This window comes from Apostichopus japonicus, chromosome 4, assembly GCF_037975245.1.
Source record: "Apostichopus japonicus isolate 1M-3 chromosome 4, ASM3797524v1, whole genome shotgun sequence".
NCBI lineage: Eukaryota > Metazoa > Echinodermata > Holothuroidea > Aspidochirotida > Stichopodidae > Apostichopus > Apostichopus japonicus.
In genome coordinates, this window is record NC_092564.1 from 15,522,530 (window position 1) to 15,542,316 (window position 19,787).

The 19,787-nt window shown below is 35.5% G+C and overlaps 1 protein-coding gene across 5 annotated transcripts in view; it reads right to left on the bottom strand.

Moving 5' to 3' along the window:
* The window catches only part of LOC139966569 (unconventional myosin-Ib-like), a 79,126-nt gene that overhangs the window by 55,582 nt on the left and 3,757 nt on the right, over positions 1–19,787 (bottom strand). For all 5 annotated transcript variants that reach the window (XM_071969740.1, XM_071969738.1, XM_071969739.1 and 2 more), the window contains exons 2-3: positions 19,343–19,534; positions 6,943–7,058 (exon numbers count right to left, since the gene is read on the bottom strand). In XM_071969740.1, coding sequence (XP_071825841.1) covers positions 6,943–7,058; positions 19,343–19,483 — 257 coding nt within the window. In that variant the 5' untranslated portion in view covers positions 19,484–19,534. The remainder of the gene's footprint in view (positions 1–6,942; positions 7,059–19,342; positions 19,535–19,787) is intronic.

Below are 19,787 nucleotides of genomic sequence, written 5' to 3' on the forward strand. Positions count from 1 at the left end.
ATTACAGGCAGTTTGGCTGTCACATGCAATTATCAAAATATTAATAAGTGAATGTTGTTGAATTTATGCAATAAATGTGTAACGTTGTGAGATGGAAGTTGCTACATAGCAAGAAGTACAGGGCCTTTCAATTAAATAGCCACATTCGATGTTTTACATGTAGATCACAAACTATAGTAAATGCAATATGAAAGCATTTAGCCATTCCACTTCTCAGAATGCCTTTGAAAGCCAAGCCATTTTAAGAGAGTAGTACACAGGGGAAAGGATGAGGTGTACTGGACAGGACCATCCAAAGAAGACAAAGAATTGGCCTAATTAATCCACATTTTATTGTCTTTATTCACAGGGTGTTCACCCATAACAGTTGTTGCTTCTGAAGACCATTTATAATTTTTGGGATTATCTGAAAAATGTATAAACAATCACGCAACACTTTGTTTATATGACGTTTTTAGTTTTGTGGATATAAGGGGATGAATCTGGGGAGGGGGGGGGGAAAGGAGGGGAAGAGATAAGGGAAGGAGGGGAGTGGCAGAGCAGAAAAATTATATTACTGTATGTGCTTTCTATTTATATATACTGACTTACCAAAAACAATAGGCTTCTTGTATATACTTAATGTGGTCATTCTACACACCAAAGATGAGGTCTGCCCAAGCTTCCCTCCTTAAGATATCATGTTTAGTGTTTACAAGGTTATCACAATTTGACCCCTGGTGACCAGAAATGACCTTTGACCTCCACCAAAACTATAGGTTTTTTGTACTCTTTGTGGTTCATATACATATTAATTATGAGATCTGTCTATTGCTTTCCTTCTTGAGATATTGTCTTTACAAGGTTTCACAATTTGACCCCTAATGACCGTTGACCTCCACAACAAACAATAGGATTTTTATACTCAATGTGGTACTTCTACACACCACATACGAAATTGGCCTGACCTTCCCTTCTTCAGATATCATGTATATTTACAAGCGGCGTCACAAACGCACACATACACACGCCCACACACACATACGCCATCATGAACGCAAAGGTTACAACTACCGTCAAACCAAAATGACTCTATCTACCGCTGACTGTTTAGTCTAGTTTGTTTAAATTTTAAAATAATAAAGTTGTGAGCAATTCACTGACAAGCAAGGACTAAATTAGCATTCATATTTTGAGTAATGATTTGGAAGATTGAAGGATTTGTTTAGTGTTTACAAGGTTTTCACAATTTGACCCCTGGTGACCAGAAATGACCTTTGACCTCCACCAAAACTATAGGTTTTTTGTACTCTTTGTGGTTCATATACAGTACATATTAATTATGAGATCTGTCTAAGCTTTCCTTCTTGAGATATTGTCTTTACAAGGTTTTCACAATTTGACCCCTAATGACCCAAAATGACCATTGACCTCCACAACAAACAATAGGATTTTTATACTCAATGTGGTACTTCTACACACCACATACGAAATTGGCCTGACCTTCCCTTCTTCAGATATCATGTTTATTTACAAGCGGCGTCATAAACGCACACACACACACGCCCACACACACATACGCCATCATGAATGCAAAGGTTACAATTATCTTCAAACCAAAAATGACTCTATCTACCGCTGACTGTTTAGTCTAGTTTGTTTAACTTTTAAAATAATAAAGTTGTGAGCAATTCACTGACAAGCAAGGACTAAATTAGCATTCATATTTTGAATAATGATTTGGAAGGATATGAATTTTAGTTCACATGAAATAACTGAAAATACTGGTGGGTTCAGTGTGTAGAAAACTATTAGATACACATTTCATTGTGCAGCAATTTGTTCATTTTGAATTGCATGTTGCTATTCACAGTTGGAAGTCTGACCTCAATATATGACCGTTACTAGCAAATTTTCGAGCACAGCTACTTGACCCGGAAGTAATTGTTTCGCGCAAATCCGGTTCTACGGACTTCGGTTCGCTACTTCCATGTATGGATGTAATCGGTAAAATTCGCAAACATCCCAATGTCATTCGGGTTTACGAGTATCGTAGCTCGATAAAGGATACTTTAGAGACTCAAATACGATCATTTCCGGAAAGAAACGAAGATTTTACCAATAGAACAGTGCATTTTCTTATCGACGACCAACGCAAAAAAATAAAGGTAAGTCAAATCGAGTCGACGTCTATCGTTATGTGACTTTCGCGTCTTAGACAACTTTTAACCGTAAAAATAGCATTTTTGTAATATATAAGCTTGAATCTTACTCATATTTTTCAGAAAAGTTGTAACTCCCCCGAAAAGTGTGATTTTTTGGTCAACGAAAATGGTGCTCCTATGTGGTTTTGGTTGCCCCTAATACATGTATCCTAACGTACATAATACACATATACACGAAAGCACCGTATCCTATAACGTGCAGCCTAGCGCTATATGTCGACTATGATGTAGCTAGTGCTAGATTTGCAACGTCTCGTATTTTTCGTAATCTTTCTATTCGGCATAGATTCCTTTCATTTTTTGCGTTAATATGGAAAAATCAGGGAGTTGATAAGTCACGGTACTACTTATGGCTACTAAATAGTTAAAATTTAAAAATTCGAGGGCATAGCGGACAGTAACATTACTGTACTAGCCTAGGCCCCTAGTACAAGCCTAGGCTAGCCTATAGGCCTAGTACTTTTGTATTTACTAAAGTAATATACTACGACAAGTTTTTACTACAGGTAGGCCCTAGCCTAGTTTTAGTAATACTAGAATACCTGCATAGTTTAGTCCAATTTTAATAATGGACAAAGGCTTATAACCTTTAGTTCTTAGCCTACGCCTTCTTGTCCTTGTGTAATAATTCTAAGGGGCCTGTTCTTAAAAAGATTTGGACTGCATAAGATACAATTTAGTATTATTATTATTATACAAAAATTAGTAGTAGTACTAGTAGACTGCCTTTGTACTATGTATAAGTTAAGATCATGGCTTATTATGAGTTTTATTAAAGCTGGACTGGGTGAAAATTTCCTCCATCCTGTTTTAGCCTAGTTTTAGTAATACTAGAATACCTGCATAGTTTAGTCCAATTTTAATAATGGACAAAGGCTTATAACCTTTAGTTCTTAGCCTACGCCTTCTTGTCCTTGTGTAATAATTCTAAGGGGCCTGTTCTTAAAAAGATTTGGACTGCATAAGATACAATTTAGTATTATTATTATTATACAAAAATTAGTAGTAGTACTAGTAGACTGCCTTTGTACTACAGTATGTATAAGTTAAGATCATGGCTTATTATGAGTTTTATTAAAGCTGGAATGGGTGAAAATTTCCTCCATCCTGGGATCGGGATCCATTTCAATGTCACTTTGTTACAAGTGTTCAAGACCGGTATTAGATCCATGACTTAAGTCTAGACCCAATTCCCTATGCTTAATATGTAGAGCAAGATACGTAACACAGAAATAAAACTAGCTTGCTTTATACTGCTTACACTTTATACTTATTGCTATTACAGTTAGACCTACTGCTGGTACTTGAGAACAATTGCACCTCATAGAGCCATGTAGTTGTACATAGCTACTTATAATTCCAGGTGACTTAAAACAATATCAGAGATCATTTTGTGACAACATGTTTTGCTGTTAACGAGAGTTTACGATCTTTTTATTGTTATGTTGTTTTCTATGATAGGTACAGTAGTAGAAGTACTTAGTTAGTCATTCACGTACAGTCTTCCCTATGTGTGTGTGTGTCACACACAGATTTCTCTAAGGTGCTTTCCCATGTATATATGACCAAAAAAAAGTTATTCCCAAAAAGAAGAAAAGTTTCATTCACTATTAGATTTGTTTTGTTATGTATAATGACTAACATTGCAAAATGCAGTTCCACTGGTATTAAGTATTAGCCCAGAGAGCTTCCAGAGTTTATTACATCCTCATGTTTATTATCCTCATATCTGAAGTCTTCATATAAGAGTTTATTTATAGAAATCTGTTAATAAATGTAGTCTCACATTCTATCTAATACTATATATCTTTAAGTTCCTAGCTCTGTTATATGTACCCGTAGTAAGAAGGAATGCAGCCTGTGGATCAGTTAAGTGCCTGTTGTTACAACTCTGCTCCAAACTATTGTTTGTTTAATCAGGTTGTATTATTAGTGTGCTACCTTTAAGCAATTTTGTTTTCTATATATATGTAATTTACATTTTTCCTCAGTTTCTGTTATACTCTTATAGAAAGAACAAGTAGTGTGCAGCAACAGGCTGTAATATACTCAGCAGTCTCATGCCGATTCTCTAGCTAACTCGAACAGGTTATTGGCCCAGACACATACACTGGAAGTTAACTGTGTAGAATAGATTGTTGTTTGGAATTTATGTGCTGATTTTGGAACCATTTCTTGGGAAATGTTGGTACTTAAATTGGTTAATTTAGTCGTGACGACTGACCAATATGGCTGGAACAACAGAAGATATGACGTGGAAAATTAACAAAATGGATGGCTCGAACTGGCTGACATGGAATTTCCAGATGAGACATTTGTTTCTTGCAAAAGGCCTGTGGGCTATGAGGATGGCTCAGGAAAGTTGGGGGTTACTGTATGTGAGAAGTAGAAGAGTGCAAACTTGAAAAAGACACAACTGGCATTTTTCACCATTGTGCTTGCAATAGCATCTAGTCAGCTGGAATTAATTACAACAAGTGACAAACCAAGTGATGCTTAGGATGCCTTGCGTACTCTGTTCGAAAAGGATTCTCTAACCAACAAAATTCAGCTCAAGAAAAAGTACCTCAGAACTGAAATGGCAGAGGGCAAGTCAGTTGGAAATAATTTGAATTATATGAAAGGAAGTATGAATCGTTGGGATGCTATTGGTGCTCCTATTTCTGAAGAAGACCAGGTTGTTAAAGTTATATGTCAAGTTTGGACTTATTTATTTACTTTCTACTCGTACCTTTTACTTTTATATATTTGTCTTTTAATTTTAATCTTATGCTATATGTCAAAGGTATATCTCACCATTTCAAAGTTACAAAACTATCCATCCTGCCACCTGAATGTTTTTGCTATGTCATGCCTTCACTATGCCACCTTGAAATACCCCTTCCAGTCATAATGCACTTGACATTGTGTGTGATTTTTTTTCAGACAATATTATTGTATGAAGTCTTCACAGTATGAAGTGTTTCATTTCAAGAAGTATTCAAATTTTGTTAAGCTATTCCTTCCATTTGAACAAAGTATTTCACTTTGAAGTGATAGAAGTAATATATATATTTCATGCCCATATTTTCACAGGACATTAAAACATGTTCTGTCATGGAGAGTGTCACACCAAATGTTTTTTGTTTTCTTTTTTCTGTTGCTTAAAGTGCCTTATTGTTACAGTTATAAAATCAATAAAAGACCAGGCAACTCTATTTCCACTGTTGACTAATGTTCTACTATGCATGTGCAAAAGAAAAAGAAAACAGCCCTACTCAAAATATTTGGTCAGAGTATCCATAGAACGTAATGTATCCAAACGCGTCCTGTGTACTGAAAGTCCGCTTTTAATTAAAGTCCCCATATGTGGCAAAACCACCTCATCCCTCCAAAATACCCTAACTCTTCCCAAAGCTGGTGAACACCACACCCATCCCAAAGCTGGGAAACTCCAAACCCTTCCCCAAATCCGCTAAGCACCACATTCCCTCCCCAAAACCCCTAAAAACACCACACCCCTCCCCTAAACAACACACCCCTACCCAAGCCACAGTACTTAACTTCAATATTGGCAAGTGGTTATGTAGTGTGATACATGAACCAAACAAGGATTGGTATTGACTGGAAAACTGTTAACTGATATTTATTGATGAATATAAGCAACAGATGAGTACCCAGCTTTGCAGAATCTCACTGAGTAAGGGCTACTGTGGAATTATGGTAAGTGGGTAAGTATAAATCATTTGGTATTGTAGGTATAAATCATTCGGAATTGTTGGAAGTTCCTTAGAAAGCAACTAGAAATAAGGTTTGGCCTAGGCCATGTTACCTTTGTATATTCGACATGTGGTATGACCCCTTTAGTTTTGACAACAGACTCAGGAAAATTTGTGTTACCTTAATAGTTACCACCATTAATTTAGCTAGAAAGGAAACACCATCTCCCTTGCCCCCTCCCCCATTTTGTCTCTCTTACCCCTCCCATACGCAGCTCTCAGTAATTTCACATTTTACCTAATCATATATTCGAATTTGGGACAAAATTTCTTCCAAACCTTAGCACAACTTAAATTACTCAATTTCACGCCACAAAACCTAACATTCCTAATAGACCGTACACTAAAGGAATGGGTTCCACTACATTGAAAACGATTTGAGTGAAGTCTTGTTGGTAGTAGCCCATAGCATGAAAACGGCTTGGCGAAAGTCTACCTAATTTCAAAATGGCGGCGACAGCAACAAAATCGCCGAGTCGAGGTAATCGTTTTGTGACTGGCCGTCTTAGACAACCATTTCACCGAAACGTTACAGCATCATGTAGGAGAGTACAAGATCCACAAATGGGAGAACTTTTTTGCTGTAACTCTCTTTCGTTGGTTCGTTTTGACCTATTTTGTGTCGGTTAGGAATACATGTGTGAGGACGAAGTTGGATTGCAATCGTTGTTTCATAGGTTTTCGTTGATTTTTTCTCGGGTATCTTTGCCCTACCATACATTGGAATTACTTTTAATCCATTCTGTGAGGTTCCGGTAAGTTTTAAACTATCAATGACTGTAAATTCTGTGAGTGAAACGTAGGACCGATTTTACGTTAAATGCGGGCAAATTCAAATTTAATGATATGCGTGATCGTTGATCATTCTTCGAGGTCACGGGGTCAGACTTCCAACTGTTCAATACCAGGGTAAATCATTGCGACAAGGTTTCAATATATACACTTATATGTTTTATACAGTATAGTTTTGTAATACTCACATATGGGGCAAGACCTCATAAATATTCATGCCCTGATATTCTTTGATCTTCTCTGGACTATACAAAGGTAACTTCTTGTATGGATTCATAGAAACAACAACTTTACCAATGTAGGTCTGTGGGAAGAAGAAAAAAATAGCATGATGCAATTTGCAATTAAACTTTCCAAATAAAGTTACATGCCACATTAAACAGAAAAGTGCAACATTGTGTGTCATCATTTTTTTATGTTATTCATGCTGGCTTGAAATCTTTCTTTAAACCATGTAAGTACCACTTAGATGCCCCAAGTACACGTACAAGTATGGCAAATTTATGAGTGCAAGTATTGAGTCTTTTAGACGGGTAAACATGTGTAAAAATCTCATAGTACAAGCACCCAAATGTGTAGTGAAGTACAAGTATGAATATGGACTGGGCGTATCACAAGTCTGTTTGGCTGGTATATGAAGGCACACTGTTGGGCAGAGTATTGTAGGTCTAAGGTTAATCAGCTACATAAATACATTAATCCTTCAGACAATGATAACCATCTAACAGTAGCTGACTGTGTCAAAGTTAATCATCTACCACCTACAGTATAAAGCCATAATCCCGACAACAAATATTTTGCATTCAGGACTTTTCAGTTACTTGCAACATATACAGTAAGTGCAAAGGCAACCAGTTGCTTTACTAATGTTATTTACACCATTTTGCTATTTGTGGTAAAAGGATCCTTGAATACCATATTACTTTAATTAATGTTTGTTTCCTTACTGAAACTGCAGATTACTGTTTGCCCCACCCCTCCCCCACCCCCCTGCACCTATACTTAAAGTAAACTTCTTGACCTCTCAACTAGCTGGCAGGGAATGTGTTCTCATTAAATATTACTAACGCCCAGTTTACATTAGACCACAAGCACAGTGTTGGACCTTGTGCTCAGAGTTTGATTTGTATTGTAAATATGGATCAGACTCTTCAATAGACTAGGATCAGGATAGGATCAGATCCCACACTCCTTGTTTTGTAATACAAACACAGCTTGGGGTTGACCCTGGATCAGTGGTGACCTTAAGTTTCTGTTGTTGTCTACCTGCGCAATTTGACACTGTATGAAACAGCTTAATGGTTTCGTACCTTTTCATCTAGTGGGCAAACCTAAACAGCTTCCTCTTCCGTGATCAAGAGCGCGGGGTCTGTACATGGTTCCAATATATTTGCACTGAGATTCAAAATCAATTTATTTTGTATTAATGTTGAACACCGAGTGCTGTGTGTGATCAGTTATGTTACCTGACCTAATGTAGTGTGCTAATTGTGCTTCCAAGCTTGAAATATTACCAAACTTCTATAAGTTTTCAAAACTAATCACAACTGTGTACTGTTCATCAAATCCTTTACTGCACATTGTCAAGAACTTACCGTTGACGAAGAATCGGCCTTGACATAATACTGCATCATTTATTTGGTTACAATGTTTAGCAATATTCATTTAATTATGGAGGAGGCTAAATTTATAAAATAAACAAGATCAGAGTACACAACGCTATCTCTAAATCGAATCAACTCTGGTAATCATCTGAATCAGAACTGATATCATGACATTTCATTATCTGTTAAAATTATGGGGGCGAAAAGGAAAGATTGGTAATAACAAATCTTCTTCCTTTTTAGATAGATACGTTCATGTCGTTTACCTCTTATATTACGGTTGTTAACTAAAAAAAAAACCTTAGCCAAAATTTGACCATGTTGTTGACATGCAGCAAAGCATGCTATGCAAAGGAGTAGTTAATTTCTAAGGGGAGCCAGAGGCAGATCATCCATGGAAGTATCAAGTAGATCCTTTATAGAACAGACTTATTTATGTTCATTGCACTATAGCAGGGTCATCGATATAGCCTCTCATTTTAGTAACCGAACAATCGCTCTTGAAACATTTTTGAAGACACTTTCCAGGAGCTGGTTGTCACATTACAAATCAATCTCAGACGTTAAAGGGTAGTCATTATAGGCCCCAAATTATAGCACGCTATAATTCCTTGAAGTTTTTTAAAGTACTTTCCTGAAGCTCTTTACTATCCAAATTGTTCTCAGACACTTTTAAGGAACACAAAAGATGACTGAATTTCCCAGTGAGGAAAATTTCCTCGAAGGTTGTAATGTAAACAGTTTAAGAATTTTGACCAAAGGTGACTATATTTGAATACCTCTCATATTTGGGGCCAATACAGCATACCTTTAAGGAGGAACTGTAGAAGCCTCTTGAAGCATGTTGACTGTGGTATTAAAATGGTTGTTGAAGATTGAACATAAATGAATGACCATAATTTGAATTTCTAGCATATTCTGGAACAAAAGTGATGACCTTTAAAGGCTAGATCAAACCAACCAAATGTTAAGTAGTAATTAAAGATTCACATCATAATTACTAGATAAAGTAACGAGGTATCAATGGCAATAGAGGGGGGATCCAAAATCCAATTACATACAGCCGGTCAGCCATGTACAGCTCTCTGATTAAAAAAAATTGATCTGTTATGTACTATACAATATTACCAAACATATATACTTAACTTTAGAACTTAATGCACATGTACTGCAACATGCCATCCCAGTAGCTGACATCAGCTTCAAACCCTTAATGGAAATCAATTTTACAGTTCTATAAAGTAACAAAGTGACATATGGTACCCTAGTAAAGCTGTGATAATTTTCATGGTCATTGTGTCAGATTTACAACACAGTCAATATTTCCAAGGACAGTAAATTATTTTTTTTTTTTTGGAATATAAAGTACAACTTTGGTATAAACATAAATGTCATACACCTCTAGAGAAGCTTATTTGCATTACTTTGCAAACTTGACAATTGAATCGAGTAAATAAACAGTACCATTCAAGGACCAGGAAAGTGGCCCATAGGAATTGGAGAGTACTAAATATAGACCTCAAAAAAAAGCATGAAAAACAGTACCCTAAGAATCCTGAATATATACAAGGATACTCATTTTTATCCTCGTGTGTTGAATATGGTAAAGACCCTTGTAAGGAATGATGATCAGTTAATTACTAAAGTGAGATTTTCTGATATTAGTAATTTTACTACACATAGTTTTAGAGCTTCCAAACACTTTGGATGGTACAATGAGAAGGAGGGCGGTAGATTAGATGGCATGGGTTGATCACTAGGAGACAATGTTGCTAAAATGGTTACCATGGTTACCTGTACATGGAAGAACAAGAGTGCAGTTGTTGTCAGGGGTAAATGAGGAGTGAAGTCAATTCAATTTCGTAGCAACATATTTCATTAACTTGACTATAGTTATCATCACTTACTTTTCAGTAAGTTGCCAACCCTCTCTGCACAATTCCAAACCTAGAAAATTTGCCACCTAGAAAATTTGCCACTGAGAAATATGAACTTGTAAAAAAACATTTAGAATGCTTTGTAAAGTAGATACCATCCACAATGGTTTGGTGATCTGAGGTTTCCACAGGGACTAAAAAGAACTAATGATGGCAATCACATGTGACATTATGTGATAAGGTATTCCAACTGATAAATGATGATGTCTTTACTGTAAATAACCTGTCACATTCCTTCACTGCTAATGTTATGCCCTGACATAATGACACATGACCTGGGATAAACATTGCCCACACATTTACACACACATAACTTTCACTAACAAAGAGCTAAAAATAGCCTTTCAAATGCATAATACCCAGTTCTTCTTATTAGACTCTGTGTGCGGTGTACAGAGCATTCTTAATCCTTCAACCTGGACTGTCCATTGTGTTATTATATCTAGGGCTCTTTCACCTACTTTGTATTTTAGTTGATTTAATTCTTCTTGATAGCTGCATTGATTATCTGGCAGAGCATGGAGGGGAAGTACTTCTAAACTTGACACTTAATAACCGTGATTAAAAGACCATCATTTATCAAAGGTGAATGAAGTAACTCCAAACTCCACGTCCAGGAATATAGATCAAGTTACATGCTGAGCTTAATACATTGTAACACTTAACTATTTTCTTGTCCTCTTTCTTGATCAGAAAGTTACTGTATATTTGTACTATAGATAACATCTTGTTTATACTTTATCTTTATGGCATGATGGTATTCAGTCTGTCAATGGAACTAATTATGATGGATACAAATCACACAAGGCACTGAGTTCTACCTTCTCTAAAAGTGACAGACAATGTCAGAACAATGGAAGTATTATGGAACTCTGTACTGAATACTTCTTGAATAGGGAGAATCTCTGTTAAATTTATGACTGCAAATATAAGTGTTCAAACACTATCTGAAGGACCTACTGTATAGTGAATGATACAGTGCACAGTCAGTTCTAGATACCAACAGGACGGATGCATTATCCAGCAGGTGTTGATGTATGTATACCAGTGTGATGCAGTCAATTGTAGGTTGTGTTGGTAACATTCAGTATGGCACCCCTTTATTTCCCCCAGATGGAAGAAACTGATTTTCTCCAAAATAAAATAAAGAAAATCTCCCAAACTGACTCAAGCCCAATCTAACATGCTGCATCATTAAGGCAGGGTAACTCTTCTGCAATTCCAAACAAAGTCCACTTCTGCATTTGAAAGCATTTTCTACAGTATGCACAGAAGTTCATGGACTCTTACCAGGGAACTCCATGCTCTTACTAACATACAAGTACTTTTAATCACCTTTACACCAAGGTCACTGAACCACAAACACAACCAAACACTAACCACAAAAAACAATAACATCTTTTCTTCCAATCCAACAAAGTTTACCCTCTCAGTAATAGACAGGTCAGGTCATGAAGAGAAAAAAATATTGTCTAGCATGAAAAAAATGCTACTATCACAGGAGAATGATGTTCATTGTTTTATTTCTGTTTAGCTGAAAAAGTCCCAACTCCACAATACATGATATATATATATATATAGTGCTTCTGTTGTGTTGATGTGCATTGGTTATAAAGGTAGCATATATTCATTCTACAATTTGTAATACATACAAGGCCAAATTCTAGAAACCCAAACTGGTCAATACACAATTTGTCATTCATCGAACTCACAGATGACATGATGACAGCGTTCTTCAGCTGAGCATGTCTGTGAAATTAAATTCTGGGCAACGAATTTGCCATGCACAATTGAAGTGTCTGGGCCAAAAAATTGCCATGATCAAATTATGCAATCTCCCAAATTTTAGAAACTTAATAAACTATTTTCAGATTGAGCGACTGAAGCCCATTCAATTTACAAAGATATAAGGTACTTTATGCGTTCCATTTCTATGTGCAATGATTTCTAATTTATAAAATGTACAGATGGCCAATCATATCATACTATCCCCCTCCCATAATCACAGACCTATGGAGGAGTGCCTGTTAAATCAGAGATACTGGTTAATTGTTCATAATTCATATGTGATGAATAGTATTCATTAGTTTATTGTGTTGATTGTGAAAGTATATTGAAGTACACATTCCTACTTCAGCTTCCTGGTCATAGAGGAACAGAGTAAATACTGTTCATAGCAACTAATTCAGACCACATTTATCATCATTTGAATAGAAATGAAGTGATGAAAGTACACATGTAAAATTTTACTCTAAAAAAGATCCCAGAGTTTGAAGGACAAGAGATTTGTAACAATTTATGTCAAAGAGCAACAAAGTGCACATTTATCATACATGGAAGGATTAAGCATTGATAATCATTACATTTATGATCCATAAAGAAGTAAACTCACATGGTATGAATACAGCAAAACGATCCTACAGCACAATAGAGCGGCATACTGTACATGTTATACAGTAACAGGAGAAAACGTAGCCACCAGTATAAAGAGAATTTTTGCAATCTGTCCAGAATTGATTGGTCCCAAGGGACAGGGCATAATTGGAAGTCCTGTCAGGCTGTCAGCTGCAGCAGCTATATTGCCTTTTATTTCATGTCTGACCAAGAACATCAACATTCATTTGGAATGCAAATTTTCTGTCACTTTATCCATACATTAAAATATTCACACTGTGGGCAAAGACCAAAGTGGGAATAAAATGACCATTAGCTGTTCCATTGAAACATGAGCTATTAATGTTTAAGTTTGACCTAAACTAGTTCAAGCTGCTCCTGTCCTAGTTGATGTGGATAAATCACTTTCATTTATTGTACACTAATGCACCTATGCAAACCTGTCTAATTTAAATCACTAATTAATTGGACAAAGTGAATGTAATAAACAGAGACGGTAAAATGATCTTGAGTTCTACAACAAGTTCAGTATTATATACCATAGACAGTTATGGTAAGATATCAACCTTCAAGGACCTATTGGATTAAGGTATCTATGCTGTTCAAAATTTCTGTCAGAAATTTAGTTAACATGCAATCATTTTATCACTAAATATTCAAATTACATTACAGATTATCAGTGTGCATTGGTGGTAAAGAGATAGGTGAGTGATGAGGGCAGCAAATGATTGAAATGTATTCCAGAAAGTTTGAATGTACAATACTTCAATGCTTAGTATGTGTCAGTTTATTAGTAAGTTTAGAGGTTTTCTGTAGAAACAAATTCTTCCTTCCTCCCACTCATGCCCCCCCCCCCAACCCCCACCTCTGTCCACTATTTGAATCAAATGTAACAGAACTTATCTACTCTCAGCATCCCATTTTAGCATGTTTTCCAGTCCCTCCCTCCATCACCCCAAACCCCTCTCCACCCACCATAAAAGTAAACAAGTACAGTTCTATGTAATACAAAGTAAGGCATAGGATGTCATATTTGTAATTTATATCCACGGATGCTTCACTATAATTAGTAAAGTACAGTATTTCATTGGGCAAACTCTCATAACAACTTCAAGATATTTCTCTACCAAGAGACAGTTCAGCTCTTCCAAGGTGCCTCTGTACATACCATCAAGTCAACAAATCATGTTGGTGAAAATTGTATCTGTATAGATATATACTGCATGTACTGGTGGTCACTCTTCTCTCAGTACTACAGAATACTGCCTGCCTGTATCTGGGATAGACAGACATTTATTTTCATGTTTGTTTAATATCATACCACCAATATCATGCTTCGATCATGCATGGAACTCAAAGTTTTCTCTACATAAGAAGCAAGCTTAATATATTAAATGATCAATGATAATTAAAGTCCATTGTTTCTAACAAATATAGTTTGAACTATTGTAACTTCTTCATGAGCAATTTAATGTTAATCAGTTGATTGATTAGTTGATAGGAGATTATGAGTCATAGACTGTATCAGACATCATATCCACCAAAGGCAAATATGGAAAAGATAATAAACATATCCATGGACTATCACACAGAGTCAACTTCCCCCCAGGTATTGTACTAGTTCAAAGGTCAAAACATTGAGAAATGCAGGAGTGGAACAAACATTTTAATCATTTAGCCATGTCTGAAGAATTAAAGAGAAGCTGAATGGGACACAATCTGCATGTTTACCATCATGATGTTTTAACCTCTTTAAACCCAAGGTTACAAATTATAAAAAATCTGGACATACAGTATTAGATAGTGCAATGTGTTTGAAGTTGATGCATTCTTTACTTTGAACATACTACCATTTCCCAGAACGTACATGTAGAATGGAACATCAGCTCTCTCATATGATCATCATACAGATCATCATACAGTTCATAATACAGATCATTATACAGATCATCATATAGATCATAGTACAGATCAATATATAGATCATATTACAGATCTCATAATATAGATCATTCATCATACAGATCAACAAATAGATCATAATACAGATCATAATACAGATCATATAACAGATCATCATATAGATCATCGTACAGATCTCATAATACAGATCATCATACAGATCATCATACAAATCATAATACAGATCATCATACAGATCATCATACAGATCACCTAGCTTTGTGTACACAAAACCCACACTAGTTCTACACTGACCACTTGCACATGCCATCATGTTCCATAAAAGCTCCACTTAAGGCAAATTTGTATGAACATGTGCCATACATAATTGACAAAATTACTTTTGCAAAAAGTGATTAATATTTTCACTTAATGACTTTAACTTGTTTAACAATAATTGTTTGCAAAATTAAATCCTCCTTACAGTGGTACCGTAGATATTCACTAATCACTAAATTGTATTTCTTTGGGAGGTTTAGGAGCAACATGTGCAATATTGAACTATAGTTTATGAAATGCTTAATCTTACAATGGTGTCTCTTAGTTGTTGTCTGGTCATTTGCCTGAGATAAGTTCATAGGGAAGTGCCAAGAGTTCCCAGAACTGTCAATCAATACTAAACTGCTGTGAGCCTGTGACCATATATAGATCAAAACAAATTTGAATGTCTTTTACTGAAGTAATATTATTACAAAATGGTGCGGTCCATGTGTTTACTTTTGGGGTTTATGAATGAGGAAATGAAAGAAATACAACCTAGGACAGCCTGCTAACAGTTTCCTGTCAACCTTTCACCCTTATTGTCTTTGTAATTGATATAAAATAAATTTTCTTTGCTTTTTTTTTGTAACAAAATCTTTGCCTCATTCAATCATGTTCTTAACATCATGTGAGAAACTATATATTACTTTCAGAAGAATCTTAAATCTATTTCTCATTTGATACTCAGACATGAGCTAGGATACTGTACATACCGTACACATCGACCTGTTAATATCTCAATGATAAATGTAAAGCAGGGGTGCACAAGTAATTGATATTGCAGGTCTCAATTAAATGTTTTACCTCTGGCAGGTCTCAATTAAATGTTTTGCCTCTGGCCAATTGGCACGTCACTAAACTTAAGGATATCTGTAACAACTTATATATGTAGAAAGTTACATTGTAGTTTTTATGTAGCTTTTATGTTGAAATATACCATTTATATTATCACAAGACCTACATATATCTACATACATGTATAAACTCCTGTTAAGTATATCTAAATTGCTTTAAGGTTCTGTGGGCAGTATTAAAAGTGTTTGAAAAGTTTCTTGCCATGAGCGTGTTAAATTTACCTCCACGCTGCATGTACCCTGTTTGCCATACACTGTTAAGAGGTGATGTAAGGCAATTTCTCAAGTGATATCCTTGTCTATTGACAAAAAAATCACAAACTCTCTGACCCTTTTTTTAACCTGGCTGGACAACCTGTATATATATGTTTATATCTTTGGGCAGATAGCATTCCAACCATGCATGACAAGTTGGTTGTTAGATGTTCTTAAAATAGACAGAGACAGAAACATTCTGAAAACAGATTTCATACATTGTTCAGAAGCTTTTATACCTAAACAGCTATTACAAAGTTTCTTTCATCCTACAGTAGCTCCAAACTTAAAGAGACAAAAGAAAGAAAAGATAGGAATTTAAAACTGTGCGACTGAATTGTTTGGCAATAGAAGCCTTGCAAAGCAATTTACTCAGCTATAAATATAAATAGCAGGGTAGACTGTACAGCCTAACAGAGCGAGTGAGTACTCATACATTCTTGCAGCTGCAGAGAATAATATAGGAGGCCAACTGTTCCCCAATTTAAATTATTTCAATGGGAATACACGGTCCAAAACATCTCCACCGAATATATTTCATTGCAACTATGTGTAGCTCCCACCATACTACCTCCACCTCTAATTCTCAGGGTTTTGGCTAAGATCATGTGTATGCACATTATGTTCCCCTTTTAGGGGAACTGTGCTGCACACCTGATGATGATCACACAGTCAGGGTCTCGGTGCAGGGAGGACTGGGGTTGAGAGCAGACCAGTTGTTAGAGTTTCGTGCCCAGGTTCTTTCTTAGGTGACTTTTCTTACAAAAATATACATCTACACCTCTCGATTCTCCATTTTCAACCCTCCCACTCATTTCATTTCTTTTTTTACTCGTTTATCATAGTTGTTTCTTACTACAGGTACACTCACTTAATCTCCATGAAGCTTGTCATTATTAAGAACCTACAAGAAAGCTGACTTTGAAACCATCAACGTCCTCTTTACATACATAATAACCATCAACGTCCTCTTTACATATATAATACCTACACATACATAAATGTCATCAATGTTTGTTCTCTTTGGGATTTTTTCCTTTTTTTTTGTTGCCGTTTTACACTGAGCTTAAACTTAAGCTTTGGAAGGACAGCTAGAATTGCCATGGAGATATAGGCAACATAACTTGCATTATAACCTGCACCAGTTGGGAGAATTTTAAAGGTTGTACTGTATGGCACTTCTTTACAGTTTGTTGAGTACAGTAAAAAGGACTTACAGGAGAAGCATTGCTGAAGGCTCAAGAGCGCAATCAATGGCAGATTTTCATCAGTGTTCTGTGTTAACTCAATTAATCTTCTTTAATATGGGTAGTATCATGATAAAACATGTCCATAACACGTAGCTAAAACATTGTAACAGAGCAGCCATTACAGACTGCACAGTGCACACATATACACTAAGCGCTAACATTTCTAATACTGTACACCATTAGGGCCTTTGTAATTATACAATCTTTACAGGGTATTCCTTCTCTCTTTTTTTTCTCTCATTTAACATCAGGCCTGAGCTCTTAATAAAAGTTGAAGTGTAGCTTGTCTGCATATGAAGGTGAGCTAGGATCTCACATAAGTTCCATATTAGCATAAATTTACATAAAAAACCTATAATCATCAATGTTACTTAGTATAAAGTGTTGCTGCATAAAAGGTTATCCAGACGCACAGTGTACGCTATTTGAAATAATTTCTCTCCCTGTGCATGTGATTTCTGAAACAGGCCTGGCTACAGTATGGGGATTCGATTTAATCTAAACTGGGCCAAAAACCATTGAAGTTAATGGCATCGTTCTATGTATTAAAGTACATTACCATGCTCAGATATTTCAATCTGAAAACATTAAAAAACAAAAGGAATGTCATGAAAATATGAGTAGCACATAAAACATTATCTTCCTTTAATTAAGTCCCAAGACTAGCAGGTTTACATTTACGTTCATCATCAAACTACTGCACTATGGTATTATCTAAGGCATACTACAGGTAACGTACAACCTGCCATTCACTGCTTCGTGCCATACCTTGCCTTTCTTTCTCTCTCTAAATACAGAATATCTTTAAGAGTTAAGCAAGATAAACAAAGACCTTTGCTCAGGTGTGAACTATAAAATTTGTAATGAGTAACCCTTCAATATTTTCAACAAATGAAAAAAACAGCAAAACCCCTGGTATCATCAATCAGGTTAATTAGTGTAAACCTTATGTAGACTTTCGTTATAAGTTACCCTATCATACAACAGTTACATAATGAAAAATACCATGGTTGATTATCAGGGTACCTACAACGGATTAAGCTCACAAATGGGGTTCGATATACAGTAAATGTATCACTCTGTCATCCAGGGCAACGCAGATATGTTTGATTACAGATCAAAATGATATTGTTATCAATGAGATTCAAGGGTAACCCCATAAACCTTAAAATATAAACTGAGGCAAGTTTCAAAGTACACACATGTAATTTCCTAAGTTAAAGATCTTGTTCATTTTCCCCTCTATTTTTTGTAAGTTATAGTATAAAATGGTTATGGAAATATTCAGAACATTTTAATTGTCCATCAAGATCTTCTAAACAAGTAAGATTGGATCATGTTTGAATGAATTCTGGATGTATGGTATATGTAAAACTCCTTGGATAAGTACAACTTAATGCTGTATATTTGCCAAATCCAAATCACACAGAGCGACTTTAATCCACACATATGATCAATCCCAATAGTTGTAGTTGATTTATTAGTGACTGAATACAATTATTGGATGACAAATTTATTACGGCAACAACAGATTATAACAGGTTATAAATTTTAAATTTATAATAAATTGAAATGGCTAAATTATCGACTTTACCAGTTTGAAGTCTGTTTAAAATTACAGCTGTGAAACATAAAAGTCATTACTGTAGTTAATGTATGGATATACTTAGCAACAGACATTAAGTTAAAACAATGGAGACATTGATTTGTCTATTTTCAAAGGATGAAGTGAAAGAGCATTGCTTGTGAAACTTACTGTTCAAAAGATTAATTAGTAAACTAAAATTGTAAACAGAAGGAAAATTTGTTCTACATTAACAGAGGAAGAAATTTACTTCATTACTCTAATCAAGAACCTGGTTGAACTGCAATATGTTGCAATATTATACTTAGACACAAGCATGTTGATATACCTAATGCATTAATACTGTATATTGTTGTTGTTCAACATACAGTTATGACATTTTTAACCATTTTTACCAGTTTATACAGTAGCCTGGGTTTTGATTACTATCAATATGTTCTTCCTTGAATACACATTATGAAAACATTAAAAAGCATATATACTCACATATATGTTGTCAGTGTCAAACCTCTTCTTTAGATTGTTGATAAATGCATCTTCGGTCAGGGGGTCTAGTAGGACAAAATCCCCGACTCCCACCATCGTGTCCAAGATGGTGGTTTGTGTGGGGCCATTTTGGATAATCATTTCTGCCCCAGGATCTGAGAACAAGTGGCTTCGTCTCTTCTGCAACTTGGCCTGCAAATCAGAGAAATGCATAAATGCATAAAACAGAGTCAGGCAAACATATTATATGTCCAGAGTATGCAGAAAACATTACCATTATTTGTACAGGACTTCCTGATATCATGCTTGGAAATTCTTTTACTTATATTAATGTTGTTTTAGTCTCTTTATATGTCAACTTAATGGTGTTTTGACATGTGCTATATTGACTGTGTAATGTGTTATGCATACTGTGACAATACTTGAGTTGGCAAGTTGATTAATA